General features: G+C 38.8%; 2 protein-coding genes across 2 annotated transcripts; both read left to right on the top strand.

The window, feature by feature from the left end:
- Positions 1 to 2,340: 2,340 nt before the first annotated feature.
- lgi2a (leucine-rich repeat LGI family, member 2a) lies at positions 2,341 to 9,745 on the top strand. The gene is made up of 8 exons (XM_084712587.1): positions 2,341 to 2,646; positions 2,884 to 2,955; positions 5,081 to 5,152; positions 5,773 to 5,844; positions 6,512 to 6,583; positions 6,735 to 6,904; positions 7,067 to 7,231; positions 7,325 to 9,745. The coding sequence occupies exons 1-8, from the start codon at positions 2,468 to 2,470 to the stop codon at positions 8,140 to 8,142; spliced, it is 1,620 nt and encodes a 539-aa protein (XP_084568713.1). The 5' UTR covers positions 2,341 to 2,467; the 3' UTR covers positions 8,143 to 9,745.
- Positions 9,746 to 11,406: 1,661 nt separating this feature from the next.
- On the top strand, positions 11,407 to 19,655 carry LOC146305577 (uncharacterized). Its single transcript, XM_084712693.1, has 7 exons — positions 11,407 to 11,576; positions 13,622 to 15,512; positions 15,606 to 15,769; positions 15,849 to 16,072; positions 17,478 to 17,604; positions 18,659 to 18,756; positions 19,394 to 19,655. The coding sequence occupies exons 2-7, from the start codon at positions 13,640 to 13,642 to the stop codon at positions 19,623 to 19,625; spliced, it is 2,718 nt and encodes a 905-aa protein (XP_084568819.1). The 5' UTR covers positions 11,407 to 11,576; positions 13,622 to 13,639; the 3' UTR covers positions 19,626 to 19,655.
- The last annotated feature ends 491 nt before the right edge of the window (positions 19,656 to 20,146 follow it).

The following is a 20,146-nucleotide window of genomic DNA, read 5'->3' on the forward strand; positions in this document are numbered from 1 at the left end:
AGCTAGGGTCATTTTGCCATAAAGGTAAATACAGTCTGAATTCTTTTTCCAGCTAGTGGCGTCACCTCCTGCTGGCTGCATTGGCTTTGCTTTTCAGACCAAAAACCTTTGCCCACTAATTAAATATACGCCCTGTGGTTCCAAGCCAGTTTATTATTGGTCAAAATACTCTGAACAGTTTAAAATTAGATGCAAGATCTGGAATTGAGCTAGTTCCTTGTTGGTGGAAAAGGCCTTACAGTAAAGATTATGGGGAGAAAAAGGCACATTATCATCCAAATAAGATATCTTATCCATCAGGATTTAAGTGTTTCTCAGTCTCTCCCTGAAACCCTTATGTTTGTTTACCCTCATCCCTCCTCACCAAAATAGACCGCCTTTGAGAATATTCCTCCTGAATCTGCGCACCACACACTCAATCATAAGTCTAAGTACCCCAGGGATGTTGCTGGATGACAAATGGCCCTTCGCTCCTGGCTCTCAGCAGCTGCCAGGTGGGGTTCAGTGATGATGGAGTGCCAGAGTGGCACAAACACAGCCATAGATTAAAAGGCTGCTACCTAAAGGGCCATGGTTTGGGATACCGGACTGGTACCAGTAAGGACACTGCACCTGGCTGGTATATAGGGACCAACTTGTTGGCTTTCTCAGCGTCAGATGTCTTGACCTGGTCTTGTATTTATCCGACAGCGAAGTGTGTAACCTTTAAGAGTAGCTCCCAAGTGATCACATGATTAAACACATTAGAGCGGAAGAGCCAATCAAATGCTTGGATTTAACCTGTCTAGGCCACATTGATTGTTCTTTTTTTTTATTGCAAAATATATGTAATGGTGATATACTGTATATATTTTGAAGTTAATTTTATTTGGCTTAAATCCCAAATATCTACAGTACTAATTGTCATGTCAAATTAAGAGGAATGTATTATATTAAAAATATATAAATGGGGATGAATTAATAGAAAATTGGCTGACATGGAAACAAAGAGAAAATAAAACTGGAAATTTAGGAAATATATTCAAAAATTGTTTCAAATATGGGAAAGTGGACAGTCACTTTTTTTTTTTTTGGTATCCTAAATTCTGTGATGATTTATGAATGTCAGTTTTTCATGAAATGGCTCAATGAAACACCAAAATATTTTGGTTCGCAGATGATCAACGACTAGAAACGTTTGGTTTTGTAAGTTTGCTTATTTTGTCTCAAAAGTCTGGAAGAAGGCGAGGTGGGTTATCTATTAGTATTCTTTATTCTCCAGTATTATTCAGCAGGCCTGCATGTTTTGTTAGGGATCTGCGACTTTTCTTGTGAGTAGACAGTGGAGGAATGTGTGAGTGAATTTCCCTTTCTTTCTCTGATTTATTTTGTAGTATTAATTTAAAAGTCTATGCAGCATTTTAGATCTGGCTTATATGAGTCTCTGGTATCTTTTAGTCCCATGTGAGCTGAGCATAGATGTGCATGACCAAATAATATTCGTAGGCTAAAACTACCCAATTCTGATTTACACACATAACTATTACTACTCATTATTATATTACAGCCATCTGTAAGAGGCCTCTGGAGCTCTCCTAAATGTTTCAAATCATTTTTTCCTCTTTTAAGTTTTCGAGAAGTAATGTAATGATGCTGAAGGATTTTCACTTAAGTCCAGATTTCCCCTTCTAGCATTTTGTTGGCTGCACACATACTTTGACTGTGTATAACCTCTCATAGAGCCATTGTATTCATTTAGAAAGCTCCACCAGCTGAGCTGCTCTGCATACACCGCCTCAGAGGCGCTGTCCATGGTGCTGCAGTTATGCGCCTCTCAGAGCCCCTGTATGGAGGAGGGGTACTGTACACAGCAGCTTACTGTGTGTAAAAAATATTCCTGTGGAGCAATAAATCACTTCTGGGTATTTCAGATAAACGACTTGGCTTCATAAAGAGACTTGAGTCTGGCTAAAATATTGTAAAACACTGGCAGAAACAAGCGCGATATGAGTCAAGTTGTGCCAAAAAAAAAAATGGAAACAAACTGTATATGCACCTGACGTCAGTGGAAATGTATTTTTTAAATCTAGAAATATAAAGATAATGTACATTTCAATCAGTGCCACCCATGTTCAAAAGATATATTTGCATGTTTCTTTAAAGCAACATTAACTGCATGTGAAATGTTCATGCAGCCTGTAATAATGGCTTATTATGATGATGATCTCTGTGCACGGTGCGCGGTTGTTTAACCGCCAGCGGTGATCCGACTGGAGCTGTGACTTAATAAATAATGAAAGTGGACGGAGGGGAGCTGCAGCTGATTTGCTGATGTCAGGCAGCCAGTGCAGCATTTCATGGTGCAGGGTGGAAACGCGCGGTGCCGTCGATCTGCCTCCTCCTCCTCCTCCTCTTCCTCCTCCTCCTCCTCCTGCTCCTCGGTCGGTGCTCTCCGGCAAACCTCACACATGCGAGCCCGGCAGGAAACATGCTGCCAACTCTCAAGATTTGGGCATTGTTTTCTGCGTCGCTCTGCTTCCTGGCTCAACCGGCTCATTTGAAGAAACCCTTCCGATGTCCTTCAACATGCAGCTGCTCCAGGGAGTCTATCATTTGCGTCGGGTCCTCCTATGTCCCGAGGATTACCCCCAACGACATCAGCTCTCTGTGAGTAGCTTCTGTATGATGTTTTCACTGAAGGACGCACGCTTAGACAACCCATGCATGTGTAATATGCAGCAAGTTTAATTCTGCTGTATTTTCATGTACACCCACTTAATAAGCGCCAATTTTTGCAAGGCATTGCAGTCCCGACTCCTCTCAACCATCTCTGATTGATCACTTTTCAGCGTTTCATTTGCTTTGTTGGCTTCATGTTCAACGTTTCTGCTTCTCCCTTTGCAGGAGCATCGTCAACGGGACTTTCTCCGAGGTCAAAGAGGCGATGTTTGCTCACATGCCATCCCTCCAGCTACTGTAAGAGCACTTCAGCTGCATGCGGTCGCTACTGTATCATAAGATTTCATGAGTTGCCTCGTAGCAAAGGCTCAGGACTGTGCAGACGGATTGATTTCAAAACTTACTTGAAATTGTTGACTTTCAAGTCTTGATTTGTGCCTTTAATGATTAACATGAATCAGACTGCACAGCCAAATAGTGGTGGAGATCTGACCATGTAAAGCTGCACGAAATGCAACAAAACCCTCATCACACACATAAACTATATTCTTGACATGCAATAGCAGGAATTAAGTGAGCCATCCTAAACTCCGCCCCTTTTTGCTATGTGCTACAGTAACAGTTGAGCAAGCTTGGTTCTGACTAGCTGACCATTTATTTATTTATTTATTTATTTATTTATTTATTTATTTCTCAGGAACAGTGCATATAATTAAAGCATTGCTGTAAATATTCCAGATTAGCCAAAAGGCATATTTTCATCCATAGTCCCTGGCCAGATGTCACATTAGTAAGCTAGTTAGCTGGCATTTTGCTAACATTAGCTATCATATGTAACTAGTTGGCTAATACCTGACTTGATAGTTAGTTTTGCTACGGAGCGAAACTCTGTGAGCTAACTATCATTGATGTATTATATGACTCTTGACAGGGCAAAGTTTTGACCCTTGACCCTTCACGGTATTGCAGCAAAGAATTCCCCTGCAGCCCGTAAAGCATTTTTCCCCATATGCTGCCATTATAAAGGAGACGTCTGTAAAACTGTTCACAGGACACCTCGAACTGTAAATACGGTCTGTTATGAATTTTTTGATCTATGGAGTTATTACATTTGTGAAACTTTCCTCAAGCTGAGAAAAGCGATTTAAAAACCCGTAAACTAGATAACTTTTTTGGGCCAGGTGGGCAATTCTCATTGGACTGAATTTGCGCCATCGTTGCATGTTGTATCTAGTTCATTATAATACAACTATGCTAACGATTGATTTAGATTAGCTACAGTTAGCTAGCATTTTGCTAATATTAGCTGACTTAAGATGTGATATGCTTTTCTTTTTAACACAGATGAGCCTAGCACATAGCATGTCTAAATACAGGAAACAGGAAAGGAGAAAGTTGACAGAGGCTCTGCCAGGTACCAAACTCGCTCAGCTGTTGTTGGAGCACAGCACAAAAAGGGGCGGGACTTAGGTCGGGTCAGTTAAGGATTTTATGATGATTTTATGCTATTGAAGCACATGTAGTATGTCCGGTAACCAACTTTCTGTTGAGCATTACTTTAATACAGTTAAGCATCTTTAAAGTGTGTATGGTGGAAGCAGGAAACATTTTAAAAGGTTTGGACTCAAGAGTAAATTATGGAAAATCTAGTCTTTAGCTTTCAGCTAAGTCCCATAACGTAATGTACTTACCAGCGGCCATCAATCTTCTTTGTTACTCTGCTAGTGATAGCTGTGTCGGAAGCATAAGCAAAGGCGTGGCAGATGTAGAGCATTTAACCAAAGTCATAACACACTTGAGGATTTCAAGGGATCATGGTTAATTTATTTGTCATTTTACAACACAGGGCTGCACAATGAAGTGGGAGTTGTAGTCCCGTCATGCTACATTGCTATTTCAGTTACAATAGAATAAAATAAAATAAAACATACAATATATGCAGTTAGTTATATACATACACTGATCTAGTGTATGCACCTATTCACATATATAAAAAAAAAACTAGGTAAAAATATGTAAAACACTATTTTCACAAGCTTTAAATATGTTGCATCTTGATATTGGAGGGATTAAATCCTGATAATAATATAAGTATCTGTATTTTACTCCACTGTGTAAAAGGAAACACTGTTTTTGCGTACAGTTTGTTTGGTAAGATGTGGGTTGGTTTTTTTTTTATGTTTTTCAGCTCCATGGTGTGCTGAAATAGTCACAGAGGTCATAAAATATGGTGATATAATTACTCGCTCCACTCTTGATCTCACATGTGTTGCGCTGTGAGCACTGGGCTCTATTTTGGTCACTGAATTGATGTTGTTGTTTTGTATGAGATATTTCATATGTCATATTATTATCTGTCTGACAAAAAAAGTGCATCATGTCAGCCAGCATCTGTTAATCTATGTTTTATTCCTAATTACAGGCTTTTGAATTCCAATTCTCTGACAACTGTGAGGGATGATGCATTCTCAGGCCTTCCACATCTGGAGTATTTGTAAGTTTGTAACTTTTTTTTTCTTAATCAAAGTAGTACAAAGGCATTACACAACATGTCTACAACATTGATTTAATCAGTTGTAACTTAATGTAACATAATAAAATAGTCCTCTAGGAGTGTTGTTATGGACATGAGGTTCTGTGGTTGGATGTTGGTCTTTCAGTAACTTCATGAGGCAGGAAAGTATTGACCGTACGCCCTCTAGTGGTTCAGTTCAGAACAGAATCTGCTGTCATTAGACCACAAATAATCTCTACTGATACAGATTTACCACAGGTCTGTGTCAGTATTGTTGCTGGTATTACTGACATTTTGGAAAATTCTGTATTTATTAGAGTTCCAGTCCTCAAACTGTGTCATTGCTATTTAACAAATATAGGTATGTAGTATTTCCCCAGTTTGCATTAAAAAATAATTGGACTCATTTTTTGTTAAAACTGCACAAAAGTTTTTAAAAGTCAGATTACTGTGGCTACATGCAACATTATTCATGTAAAAACAAAACTCAACTGATTAAATAAGTGCGATGTTTCTTATACACAATGACTTTATGATTTTTCTGCACCTATATTTTTGTTATCACTAAATCTAACATGCTTGTTTGTTATCTTCCACAGGTTCATTGAGAGTAATAAGTTAGAGACCACATCGAAATATGCCTTCAGAGGACTCAGGGACTTGACTCACTTGTATGTTCCATCCTTTAAAATCATTCCTAAACACTGATTGTTAATATGTCTGTTTAGTAATAATTATTTGCTGCAAGTGATTTTTAATATGGAGCAACTGTGGATCATTGTACTGTATGTGAAGCAAAATAGTTCACTGTTTTATTAGGATATGAGTCATTTCACTCCAATATCAAACATACATGTTTTTCCTCTGGCTTCTGGTGCGTGTTATCCGTTCAGATCGTTTTGGTGTGAGTTGCAGAGTTTATCAGACACTGGCCATGTCTGCCTTCTCCCAAATATAATGGGATGAAATGGCACTTGGTTTGTGGGGCTTAAAGCATATATTGGAAAGAAGGCAGAGATCTCTACGGCTGATATCTGCAAAACTCTGCAACTCACATCAAAACTATCTAGATGGATAAATGGCACTAAAAGTAAGAGGAAAAAATGTCTTTTTGATTTTAGGGTGTACCGCCCCTTTAAGAGTAACAGTGTTGAACATTAATATAGTATATAAGAATGATATTAAGTTTTTAATGTCAGAGACAGTATGTCAGTAATGTCAGAGTATTTTTATTTCTGCACAATATATGTGAATCATATTTTTGCATTTTCTTTAAATGGAATTATCATATTCTTAATAAGTGATCATTTCAGTATTGATTCATCGCTGTTCTTTTAGGTCTTTGGCTAACAACAACATTAAAGCCTTGCCCAGGGACCTCTTCATTGACCTGGACTCACTGATAGAGCTGTAAGTTTGTCACTTAGTTGTGTTGGGACAATAGTGTAATGTTCAGTGTTTTGTTTTTCGTAATCTGCCAAGAACATTTCTTCTTCTGTGGTGCCCTCTTACTTGACTGCTATGTTTCCCTGCAATCACATACAGTATTTCTCCTCCGCAGGGATCTGCGAGGCAATGCCTTTGAGTGCGACTGCCGCGCCAAGTGGCTGATGACGTGGCTGAAGAACACCAATGCCACAGTGTCGGATGTCGTGTGTGCCGGGCCGGAGGACATGAAGGACAAGCGCCTCAATGATATGACCAGCCTGCAAAACGAATGCATCTCAACAGGTGAGAAAAACCTGAGTCAGTCAGCCTTGCCTCTAGTCTGACTGGCATCAGTGTCAGGCAATGCAGCCGGGTCATTCGCAACAGTGTACAAGGAAAGACAAAAGTGTAGGGGTTTTCTTTTGGTTTGTGGAAAACGTCAATACAGAATGTGCCTTTTCACAGATTTCGTCCTCCATCAGTCCGTGGTATCAGAGTCTCTGTCTGTTGACACATTCAGCTATAAGAATGATGTCTATGTGACTATTGCTGCGCCCAGCACAGACAGCTGTATGGTTTTCCAGTGGGACCACATAGAAATGAACTTCAGGACTTACGATAACATCACAGGTACGGCAATGCCTCAATAAACTATCAGAATAACCTGGTGGGGTCATGCACTCTTGTTATTGGCCTGTTTATGTCCTTTTCCCTGTCTCCCAGGTCAGTCCATTGTGGGGTGCAAGTCAGTAGTCATCCAGGACCAGGTGTTTGTCATCGTGGCTCAGCTCTTTGGCGGTTCCCACATCTATAAGTTTGATGAAGACCAAAGCAGGTTCAGCAAGTTCCAGGACATTGAGGTGTCCAAGATCTCCAAGCCCAATGACATTGAGGCATTCCAGATTGGTTCTGACTGGTTCTTTGTGATTGCTGACAGCTCAAAAGCGGGCCTGTCCACCCTCTACAAGTGGAATGACAAGGGCTTTTATTCATACCAGTCGCTGCACGAGTGGTATCGTGATACAGATGCAGAGTTTTTGGACTTGGATGGGAAGGCCCACCTTATCCTGGCAAGTCGCTCACAGGTGCCTGTGATCTACCAGTGGAGCCGGAGCAACCAGAAATTTGTCCTGCAGGGCGAGATCCCCAACATGGAGGATGTCGTAGCTGTAAAGCACTTCCGGATCAAGGAGGAACTCTACCTGGCTATGACACGCTATATCGGTGACTCCAAAGTTCTCCGCTGGGGTGCCAAACAGTTTGCAGAGATCCAGGCCTTGCCCTCACGAGGCTCCATGATTCTCCAGCCGTTCTCTTTCAAAGATCGCTACTACCTGGCCCTTGGAAGCGATTACACTTTCTCGCAGATCTACCTGTGGGATGATGACAAGAAACTCTTTGACCGCTTCAAGGAGGTGTACATCCAGGCGCCGCGCTCCTTCACTGTGGTTTCCACTGACCGCAGGGACTTCATCTTCACCTCAAGCTTCAAGGGAAACACACAGATCTTTGAGCACATCATCATTGACTTGAGCTTGTGAGGGGCTGTGCCTTATTGCCTGTCCTGCAATCGAACGTCTTCCACTAAAAAAAAAAAAAAAAAAAAACGTTAATGGACAAGAGAGGACCAGAACGGACTTGATGAACTGTTAAATATCAATCCCTACATAGTTTTCTGTCACAAATAAGAGCTGGGTCAAGTAGTGTTTGGAATCCTTTGAGTTTCTTGAGGTGTCTTGACTAGTTCTCAATGGCCTTGTCCAATTATCTCTTCTCATGGTCTCAGACTTTCAAAGATAGTACCATTTCACAAAGGGTGAGAGGGAGAGTCAAGAGGGTGGACAGTTGTACACGGCAGCTGGTAATTCTCCCACAAAATCCAGCTGACATTCCTGAGTGTGGAAAGATTTGAAATATAATTGGATCTACTTGGATGTATAGATTTCAGTTTAATATCTCATGTGCTACTGGTTTTATACCCCAAAAAATATACACCAGGACTTGAGAGAAAGATACTTTTACTACTGAGGGTATAACAGGTGTGGTTGCCACTTACCTCATGTCCTCTTACCCTGTGGTAATGTACAGTATGTTGCCTTATCAGCACTGGGGTTCTGCACTCTGATGGTCCCACAGTGCCTCCCTCTGGCTGTGATAAAGCATCACACCCCTTTGCTTTTTCCATACAGGGAATGTCTTGAAAGCACAAACCTTTAATTATCATAGCTGAGACCCCAGCCCTTAGAGTGTAGTTGTGACGTGGACAGTATTACTGTAGGTGCTATAGATTATATTGCGTACAGTAAAAAAGCGTTTTGTTGTTTTAGGAGGTGAAATATTCAGGACTGGATATAGCTAATGCCTTTTTAGACGAACACATATGAATGGAAAATCCCCATTTACCACTAAATAACATTGTAGTTCAGAGGAACCATAACTGGTGAAGCAGATAGAAGCTCTTTTTGTTCATTTACTGGAAAAGAACCTGTGTTTAGGTGATGTCAGGGAAATCAAACCGACTTACAAGTTTGAAAAAACAGCCACAGATATTCGGCTACTGATGTGATTTAACTTTTCTTTTCAGGTTATAATGAAAAAAGCAAAAGTCAGTGGACTCGATTAAATACATTTGATAAGAGGACATAATTTGTTTGTCCGGAAATGAAAGAAACAAAATGTTTATGTAAATATATCCACTCAAGTTGAGAGGCTTTTTCAGTCTGTCTTTCTGTTCTTTGAAAAAAAAAAACTGAATGTTGACTTAGAAACTACAAAATGTACATAAAACAAGGACTGCAATGCCACTACCTGTTTGTCACACAAAAACTCTGAACTGATCTTTGCACTTACTTTAAAAAATAATAAAATGTTACTGCAGCTTGCAAGAGCATGACATTCAAAAAAGGGTGTTTGCCAAATTCTTTTTAGATAAACCTAATAAACTCAGAAGTCTGAAAGTGCTTCTTCTCATTAAGTGAATGATATTGCAAATAAAAAAAAATAACAGAATGGAATATGCAAGCTTTACAAAATACAGATTCTTTTGTATGATTTTGTTTTAAGCATATTGAATGTTACTCTCAAAATATACTGTAAATTTAGTCAGTTGAGTATCTAAATAAATGTGTAAAAGTATGATTGAAAGATGTGTTTTATCATTCTTTGATCATTAGGATTATGGCAGTGGAAAAATCAGTTACTGATGATTTTATCCTGTCTAAGAATCTTTATACAGCAGGTAGGTCTGAGCAAACTGATTAGTCAGCATGACAGCACACTGTGATCATCTCTAAAACCACACTTCAGCGTGGGAAGCGGGCGCTGTGGGGGCTAAAACTAATTCAACTAAAAAGAGTCATCCGTTCTTGGCAGGATAGTTGAGCTGCAAAAGCTCTGCATGGATCAGATGATATGTTTTATTGGGGAAAACTTGACAGGATCCCCAGACTGTCAGCGTGTTATAACAGAGAGCCCTGTTGTTTATAGAGGGTGAAAGTCACGCATGTGATGTTTGTAAATCTTTTTTCAGTGCATTTTGTCTTTTGGCTCTGGAGTTATTGGCGATGTTTGGATCACACAGAAACTCTGTTCAGCATCCTCCGTCAGCTCTGCCACTGAGCCTGTGACAGGTGCTGTAACTTAAACATATGTGGGTTATGGAAGTCAAAGGTCAAGTCTCTCCTATCAACATGAGCTGCTCTTTAAATGTTTTTACTCAATAGTCATAATGTTGTATAGACTGATCTCTTAAAGGAGCATATGGTAAATTTGTCCTCTACGCTTTTAATGAAACAAATAATAGAAAATCTGTTGGAGCAGTTATTTGTTCCAACTCAAACCTGAGCTGCACCTTCCTCATCAGTTCTCCTCGATCATAGTTACAATTTATCTGTTTATAAACCTGAGACCAAACCTTTGTTTATGTGGTTTAACCTGTTATACATAGTAGAAGTGACACTTTGAAATGCAGAGTGCAAGCAAAGTTCAGGTAATACATATTGAAACATCTTCATTTACTATTAGTACAAAATGGGAACATACAATAGACACAAGTCACCAGTCATCAGGTACGTGAGAACCCCTCCCCACAAGTGTCCACAGGGAGACGGAGACCCGCCCCTTCATTTCCTCACTACATTATTTTCACATTTATTTAGCAAAGAAATGGTCCAGCCTTCAGCTGCTCAAAAAAGAAAATAGAGAGGAGGGAGAAAAGAGCCTAGTACAGAAAAAAATCATCTCAACTGGTTTGAACCGGCCCTGAACATGTCATTGTTCCAGGCATTAATATTTCCCACTAGAGATCAGAAAAAGAATTTGTTATTCTTTGTGTTACTATTTTCTACCTTTGAAATTCCAAACTATAATTTTCTGTACTATTTATCAAATTTAAGGTAGTAAACTACTAGTACTACTACTATTTGTTCAACACAAAAATGCTTCTAATTACATGCAAGTATTGGGTGGAGGCCAAGTTATTTTAAGATAGTTTCTCTTCCTTGTTTTTGTCATTAATATTTATTTATGCATTTTACATTCTATGTGACCCCATCATCACCCCAAGAACAAAGATAACATACACATAAATATACAGGCATGGGACCCATTGAACATCCAGAATTTTTTATCAATATGATAATATGCAGTTTGCAGCCTTTTTGACACAGTACTGACACTCTTGTCAAGTTTTGTAGGTCATATTTTTGATGTTCATTCGGTGGTGTTTCCTGTTTTACTTAGTTCCTCCCATTTCCCCTCTGTTTCAGATCACTTCATGCCCCCTGTGTGTTTCCCTCCTCTTTTGATTATCTCCCCCGTCCAGACTGGACAATAACCTGTATCTTGCTCAGACTCTGTGCCAGTCTGTGCAGCGTCCCAGCCCTTTTTTTTTTTTACTCTTCCTCTGCTATTTCCGTATTATCCTGCTTTGCTTCCCTCCACTGACAGCTGACCTGTGTACCAAATCCTCTTCTTGGTAAGTTAAAGACTTATTTTAAATATTTTAGTCAAGATCTGTTTCTGAGTTGTACATTTGGGTTCTGTCTCTTTTGGTTCACTAGTTGTAAAACGTACCCGACACTACATCGTGGTGTTATTTGAACTTTTATTATTAGATTGTAGGCTATCCATAATGAAAGTTCAACTAGTACAAACATGTCCAGCACAGGACATTTAATGTATTATACATGGCAGGAGTGAGAAAGAGAGCAGAGAGACAGACAGAGAGAGCTTGGAGTTTGTTGAGCTGTGATCCATATTAATTTAATAACTAATCACTGTTAACTCTTGACTTAAGACTTAAACTGGTTATGATATGAAGTTATTTAATTTCTGGAGTCATATGTAGGAAGGATTATCACTGGAAGTGTATTTCTGCATCATTGTGAGCCAAAGCAAGTAACTGAAATGTATTACAGACAGTCTATAACATTAGTTTTAGCCATTTCTGACTCATATGTGGCTGATAAAGTGAACAGAAATTACAAAACGGCCAAATAATCCTGTTAGATGACATGTGGTGTAAAGTTAACAGCAGCGGTGCACATTTCACTTTTAACATGGGGGTGATGAAGAAACTTCTAAAAAGTCTATAATGAGGGACTTCTACTAACAGAAACATGCTCCACATGCTGATAATCCTCATATATCGTGCTTTGGTGGTGACAGAACGTAAACAGGGCGATGCAGCTACAGGATGAGGACAGGTCACTCGGTGCTTCACGTCCAGCAGCTGTACTGCTCTGATAAGACATGATCAGTTTGTGAAACTTAAGGACAGCCAAACTGTTGTGTCTCTGTTTAAAATACACCCACACTTTAGATGATCGCGGTGAGGCTTGGCTCTTTGCAGCTTGTCCTCTGGGTGATTCCAGGCTCAGACTGGGTGTAGCAGCACACAGTAATGCATCAACACATGTTATGCATATTGACATATTTTCACAACTGATGACATCAATGAATCACCCCAGCCCTAATTATTATTTGCTGTGATCTAAATCATTATGAAAGTATGACTTAATTATTTTTTAAGTAGAACTCTAAACTTAATTATGTTGAGCTCCGGCTGCTAGTCTGCATCAAACATCACAGGAAGAGGATGAACACAATTATTATTTTTTCTCTGTTAAAGGAAGAATGTGGCCACAGCATGATAAAAAGTGGCACCAGGTGTTTGTGGAAGTGGGCAGGGTGTGTCTGTAATGTTTTAAGCTTTATCAGTTTAAGATTTGCTTGCATCAGTGATGGTCAATGTCTGTGTTCAGGAGTCTCTGGATAAGAACTGTAGTGTTATAAGCATTTTGGAAAATGTGGAAAATGTTTGAATCGTCACGCTTTTAACAACTGACAGCCCTGGCAGTAGTGCAACCAGGAAGTTCACACCTGGGAACCTTGTTTCTGTCTGCTTCCCTCAAGTATTATTCAACAGTAGTCTTCACACAAGCCTGGGAAAGTATTGGAAACTGATGGAGGACACGCAAAGTCAATTGTCTTTGACATTAAACAGAAACACCACTTCACAGATTTATGATCTTGGTAGCAGTGACTCTGTTAGCTACTGGCAGGATTTCTCTAATTTCTTGCCAGGATTTCTCGCCACAGACTACATTCATATTTTTGCCAAATTTTGTTTGTGCTGATAACATACATGGAATAGAAACACAGGGAACTATTCACCATTTAGAGGCAAAAAGAGTGCAACTTATTTTCTAACTTGTAGGGCAGCCTAGAGGGCACTGAATCACGTTTCATCTACTCAAGGGGCAACCAAAAGGGTACTTTACCCTTTTTGTAAACATTATATCTTATCCTTTCACCTGCTACAACCATAAATTATTTATAGACATTTCACAGTTCTGATTATTAAAAGTTGAATTGTCCACCTTCTGTACCCACCTGAATACAACGTTGGTGAACTGAATTTGGTTTGAACATCAAAGAGCATTGAAAAATTACTTGGAAAAAATAAATGGGCATTTAAGCTTTTGGCTGTTTGTCTAAAGTTTTGTTTTTCTTTCACAGTTACTCTGAAGCAAAGGAATGGATTTCTTCAGACAGTTACAAAGGACATTCCCAGAAACACATCCTGTAATACAGAGTATAGTTGACAACAACTTCAAGACGCTCAAAAAATTACTAACTGACAATGATATCAATGGACTTTACCCATACAGAGATCTGAATGACTTTATAACCCCACTGACTGCTGCTGTTGTTAATCAGAACAGGGAAATTTGTACTTACCTTTTGCAGCGGGGCGCAGAACCAAACATTGGTTCCCAAAATGGCTTTACACCTTTGCATTATGTGTCACTATCCAAAGCACCAACTCTATTTGTGGAGAAACTGCTTGAAGCCAAAGCTAATCCAAATGGATGGGATCTACAGCCATTCACACCACTGCAAACTGCTGCCATCAATGACAGAAGAGATGTTTTGAAGGTCCTCATTTCTGCTGGTGCAGTGATAACTTTGATACATGCTGTCACTGATCTTGACCATAATAACAATGAAAAAATATCTCAGATGATTAATAAACTCGCATCCAAAGGAGATGAAGTTTGCTTCAAAATCAGACATTTCCTGGAAATGGAAATTGCTGTACAAAGAAAACCACCTGAAGAAGTGTTTAAGACTTTTGACAGTCACATGCTGCTGGAGGATCCTCGGATCCATCTGACCATGATTGAAATACTTTTTAGTCTAGTTGGGCTAAATTCAGAAAAATATCGTCAGGGAAGTATCAAATGGCTGAAGGACACTGATAATGTGAACACTTACATTACAGGTGCAGTCAGTCGCCTTCCAAACATTCCAGAGAAACATGTACATCAGGCAATTCATTTTTTATATAGAGTTTTGTGTACTGTAGAAGTGATACCAAATGAGCAAGCATGTGCCATGATCCCCCAACTGGAACAGCTTTGCTTAAAAAACACGCCTGCTACAGAAGTTATTCTGCAAGTACTGTATGTGATAACACAGAAAACCAAAGGAACAAATGGCTGGGATCCCAACAACTTATGCAAGACAATTGCGCCTTTTGTGAAAAAAGAATACACTACTAATGTAAGAGTCTTCACATACGGCATATTTGGAAACTTGCTTTCATTTGAACACGCAGCCGACATCTTTACATCAGTGGGGATAACTTCAGTGCCTGACGACATTCTGACATCTGCAGATATGATGATGCTAAGAGATCTGAAAGAAGTGCTCAGACAATTGAGCAAATATTTCAACGAGCCTACCTTGCAATGTGAAGATGCTACAGCCTCACATGGATCCAAGAAAAAGAAGAAAAAGAAGAAGAAAAAGTCCGAAAAGCAAGAAGACCAAAATGATAAAGATCTAACAGCAGCTCCAAGCGATGGGTCAGCTTCAAATGTTAAACCATTTGACTTCAACAGCATGATACCACCAACACCACGCAAATGGCTGCCAATCAGCAAGGAGTGGAGAGAAAAATTAGAGAAGCTTCATAGCACTGATGAAAGTAAAGTCAACAGAATTCGGAGCATGATTTATGTCAATGATGCAGAATTCCGCATTGCAAAGGGAAGTGATGGCACTGAAGTCTTCTTGGGGCTGAGAGATGATGGCACCGAAGTTGCTATTAAGAGAATGTCTAAAAGCAACTATGAAGTGCTGATGAACGAGGAAGGATTTCTACGACTTCCAGAGCTCGATCATCCATCTATCGTACGATACATTGACTTTGCAGAGGATAAGAACTTTGGATATCTTGGTCTTCAGCTTTGTGAATACACCCTGGAAGAACAAATCAAAAATAATGATGGAGGTCTGCTGATTAACAAACTTGTCAAACAGGTTCTCAAGAGTTTAAGGGTGCTTCATGGTCAAAATCCCCCCATTCTCCATCGGGATCTGAAACCACAGAATGTTTTGATCGGTGAGACAAGTTAAAAAATATACTAACTAAACTGAATTAATATTTGTCATAGATAATTTGTTCCCTGAGTGTGTGTACTTGTTTTTTCTGCAGATGTCAACGGGAGGGCAAGATTAGCAGATTTTGGCATCAGTAGACGATTATCCATGGGACAATCAACTTATCGCACGGTCAGTGCAGGAACAAAATGTTGGATGGCCAAGGAGACCTTAGATACAAGAGCTAAAACACCATACAAGAGGAGCACTGACATACAGGTTAGTTTTTGTGCTAAACAAATTTTCTTGACTAGGTGAAAAATTATTCAGTAATTAACCTGCTGTGCTACCTTTTAAGGTGGCAGGGATGCTGATTTATTATATCCTCTCTGGAGGACACCACCCTTTCGGTGACTTAGCCTTTGAATGTGAGTACAACATTCATAAAGGGAAGTACACTTTGGACGATGTTCAAGATGTGGTGGCAAAAGATCTCATTGAGTGGATGATCAATGAAGAACCAAAGAACAGACCTACAGTGGAAGAATGTTTGAGTCATCCTTTCTTCTGGACCGTTGCCAGGTAGAATCATGTTTATCATGGCCAATTACTTCAGATTAACTCAACTAATTTTCTATTGCTTCTCTGTTTTGAAGCTTGCATAATGTTAACCACACTTCGAGTCCTCGGTCACACCAGCAGCTCTGTGAGGCTTTTCTTGAATATACAGTTCTGCTTTCATCTAAATACTAACATCTGCATGCTAACATGCTCACAGTGACAATGCTAATATGCTGATGCTAAACAGGTTTACCATGGTCACCATCTTAATTAGCATGATACCGTGCCAATATTTGCCAGTTACTAGAAAACAAAAATTACAGCTGACACTGATCAGGATTGATATCTATAAAGTAGTGAACAAATAGATCCATCCATCCATCCATAACTAGCCTAGAGAGACTTAAACTGGCAATCAGCAAAATTTAGAGGAAAGGTGACGCATAGATATATGCCATGAAGCATGAAATATTAAATAAATAAATTCTGTGTATAGGCTTTACATTTTTACAATTGGATATTATAATGTAAAATCACTTTAGGTCCAGTCTAAAATGTGAAAAAATAACATTACTGTGAAAAAAAATAAATAAATCAATAAATAAAAAAGATAAAGAAAGAAAATTGTTTTCAACTTAAAAAAGTTGGTATCAAGTCGGACTCAAAATTATAAGTTGTCTGAATTTGTTGAGATAAATTTGGATTGATTCAAAACAAACAAACTTCTCAAGTCCAGTAAACTTATACTAATTCATTTCTACCTGAGAAAAAACACATTTGATAACCTTAAAATATTAAGTTGAACCAACAACTCTTCAGTCACACTGACGAACACTACAAAGAAATTTGATTTCCCCTCAGATTTTCTCAGTTTGTGAAGTTAGTGCTGCATTTACAAAGAATGTACAGCTTCAGTTGCTCCTGTTGGAGTCAAGTTGTTCCTGTATTGGCTCAAAGACAATACGTGGAAATGCCTTCTAAAAATAAAAATAGAAAGTCTCAGGATGCATGAATGCTAGGAATGCTCCTAATATGCTGATCATGTTCCCTTAAAAACTTAATTTAATGAGTTGATTTAACAGTGTAGATTACATTCATTAATCTCGTCATTTCAAGTCAAAAGACTTCAAGTTAGAAGAACTCGTTTATAAGTTCTGAAAATAGATACTAGAAATTTTTAAATACATTAACTTATATGAATAAAGCACAAATATTTACACTAGTATTAAATATAAAATGATGCATCAAAGAGGTCTGTGAAGTTAATAAAATTATTTACCTGTAGTCACCCCACTGTTTTCTTTCCTAGTCACATATTTCCATAACATCTCTATATAACCATTTTTCATCGGTATGATATGACTAAAACATAAATGTTGCATATGTTTTCTGAAACGCACACTTTAAACATACATTTAATTTTCAGGAGAGCTGAATACTTGAGAAGGATCGGAAACAGGAAGGAAGTGAAAAAGTATCAAGAGGCTGACCAAGAATTAGTTTCTTCGCTGGAAAAATATGCTGGGGATGCATCCAAAGACTGGAAAACAACGGTGACTGAAACATAACAGTTTTATTCTTTATTTTGAACCTCACTAGTGTGTATTCCTGATTCCACTTCATGAAGTACAAACGCCAGTCCCAAAAATGTTGGGAGGGGGTGTAAAACGTAAATAAAAACCGAATGCAGTGATTTGTAGACACTTTTCAACATATATTCAACTGAATACAGTACAAAGATAAGAAATTTAATGTTCAGACTTAATTGTTTTTTTGTAGATATACAGTCATTCTGAAATTGATGCCTGCAACACGTTTAAATAAATTTGGGACAGGAGCGTGTTTACCACCATGTTACATCACCTTTCTTTTCAACAACACTCAGTAAGCATTTGGGAACTGAGGACATTAATTATAGAAGACTTGACAGTGAATTATTTCTCATTCTTACTTGATACACGACTTCAGTTGCTAAACAGTCTGGAGTCTCTGTTGTCGTCTTGCTGAAATAAGCAGGGACGTTTCTGAAGAAGACTGGATGGCAGCATATGTTGCTTCAAAAACTTGTTTGTGCCTTTCAGCATCGATGGGGCCTTCACAGATGTGGCAGTTACCCATGATGCCATGGGTACTAAAACACCCCCATCCCATCACAGATGCTGACTTTTCAGCTGAGTGCTGTAACAATCTGGATGGTCCTTTCCCTCTTTAGCCCAGAATAGATGGTGAAACCCTTAAGATCCTTGTAATTGTGCATTGAGAAATGTTGTTCTTAAACTGCTGGACTATTTGCCCCTGCAGCTTTTCAAAAAGTGAACCTTCATACATGCTTGCTTGTGAATTACTGAGCCTCTCTATGATGCCCCTTTCATACCCAATCACAATACTATCATCTGTTAACCATTAACCTGTTTATTTGTGGAATCTTTCACCAACTTTCACAGTCTTTAGTTGCCCCTTTACCAACTTTTTTTGAAACGTGGTGCAGGCATCAAATTTAGAATACGTGTGTATCGACAAAAAAGCGATTAAGATTAACTAATTATTTATTAATGTTGTACAAAGCTTTATGAAATTGAGGTTTGTAACTAATGTTTGACATTACAGATTCAAGAGTTGGTCAAGAAGATGGATCCCAATAACAAAGCCTACACTGACAACACACTGGGATTACTGCGCTTCATACGAAACATCCATGAGCACCCGTAAGTTAAACTGAGTTTAAAATAATGTAGTGCCTTGATATGTCAAGAATAAAACTTTTTTTTTACTGTATATAAAGGGGTTGGTGAAGCTTTGACTAATATAGGACATTGGAGTGGACTTCTGACGAACCCAACCTGGGCACTTGATAGGATGAACTGGAGGTGAATGGGGTGCAGGCAGGTCACACCTGTATAATCAGCTGATTAAGGAGAAGTGGAAAGAGAGGAAGCAGAGAGAACTGTGGCTGAGGCATGAAGATGGTCCTCCTGATTGAACATGCGCTGAGCATCATTTTGACAAGTCCAAGTCTTGGGAACGTTTAGGATTAAGGAAGTATTCGTGAGGATAATAACAGTGACTTACATCACATTACTTTTTTTGTTGCCACTCATAACAACAAAAAAATCTTTTTGCGAAACAAAATAGACTTAACTCTTATCACTTCCTGGGTTTCAGCCCTCTAAAACACCTTCAAACAAGCAAAAAAACACTCTTTGGTTGAACTACAGGTGACAACCAAGGGAAAAATCACAACTCGACATTTCTTGATTTCGAGGGGTCACAAGACAAAATGTTGGGGAAGCACTGACACATTGTAGATATTCTCGTAACACAATTTTATTTTTTTGTTTGCAGTCCCCAAGATGCACCCAAAGTTGATCTGATGGCGACATTTCCTGACCTCTTTGGATGTGTTTACAAGTTCGCCGAGACCAAAGGGTGGAACTCAGAGACGCCCTTGATGGAAATGTTTCAAAGAGAAGACCTCACCGCCAACTTTACAATGCTGTCCATAAACCCCGAGGAAGACCTCGGTGTCCCAGTTCAGGAGTCTCAATCCAGTGAAGTTGAATTAAAAAAGGATTAAAGACTTCAAAGATTACTTTAGAGTCGTATAAGCAGGCAGAGAAAAAAAAAAGCCACAACCAATGCTGATATAAAAGTTAATAGTTAATATGTCTACCCCGTGTCCCATAGCAAGGCTGTCCTTTACAATGTCATCCATAAACCTTAAGAAGCATCTGGGTGTCCCATTTCAATATTAAGACTTAACAAACTTTTATTTTAGAGTCAACAAAGCAGTCAGAGGAAAAAAGATAATGACCAATTCCAATGTTTCAGTTATTAAGATTTATATTACAATACAATACAATGCCATTTTACAACTGGCATTGTATTACTGCCACTGTTGTTTTCACTGCAGTAAATTTACTCCACTTTTTTTGCTTTATTATGTGTTTTCTATTACTTCCACTAAAATGACACTTGGTGAAAGGGAAAGACTAAACATTAGAACGAGCATAACGTTTACTTTGTAGTCCTGAAATATTTGGAATCCTTTCAGTTTTTTTGCTTCTTTGTTCTGTTACCTGTTGTCATTGCTTTTCA

The sequence above is a fragment of the Lutjanus erythropterus genome, chromosome 23 (assembly GCF_056507025.1).
Source record: "Lutjanus erythropterus isolate fLutEry1 chromosome 23, fLutEry1.hap2, whole genome shotgun sequence".
Taxonomy (NCBI): domain Eukaryota; kingdom Metazoa; phylum Chordata; class Actinopteri; order Lutjaniformes; family Lutjanidae; genus Lutjanus; species Lutjanus erythropterus.

Coding starts and splice junctions, on each gene's coding strand:
- LOC146305577 (XM_084712693.1), top strand. CDS start 13,640: ATGGATTTCTTCAGACAGTTACAAAGGACATTCCCAGAAACACATCCT. Junction 15,770..15,848: donor AGAGGAGCACTGACATACAG/GTTAGTTTTTGT, acceptor CTACCTTTTAAG/GTGGCAGGGATGCTGATTTA. Junction 17,605..18,658: donor CCAAAGACTGGAAAACAACG/GTGACTGAAACA, acceptor TTGACATTACAG/ATTCAAGAGTTGGTCAAGAA.
- lgi2a (XM_084712587.1), top strand. CDS start 2,468: ATGCTGCCAACTCTCAAGATTTGGGCATTGTTTTCTGCGTCGCTCTGC. Junction 2,956..5,080: donor ATGCCATCCCTCCAGCTACT/GTAAGAGCACTT, acceptor TCCTAATTACAG/GCTTTTGAATTCCAATTCTC. Junction 5,845..6,511: donor CTCAGGGACTTGACTCACTT/GTATGTTCCATC, acceptor CTGTTCTTTTAG/GTCTTTGGCTAACAACAACA.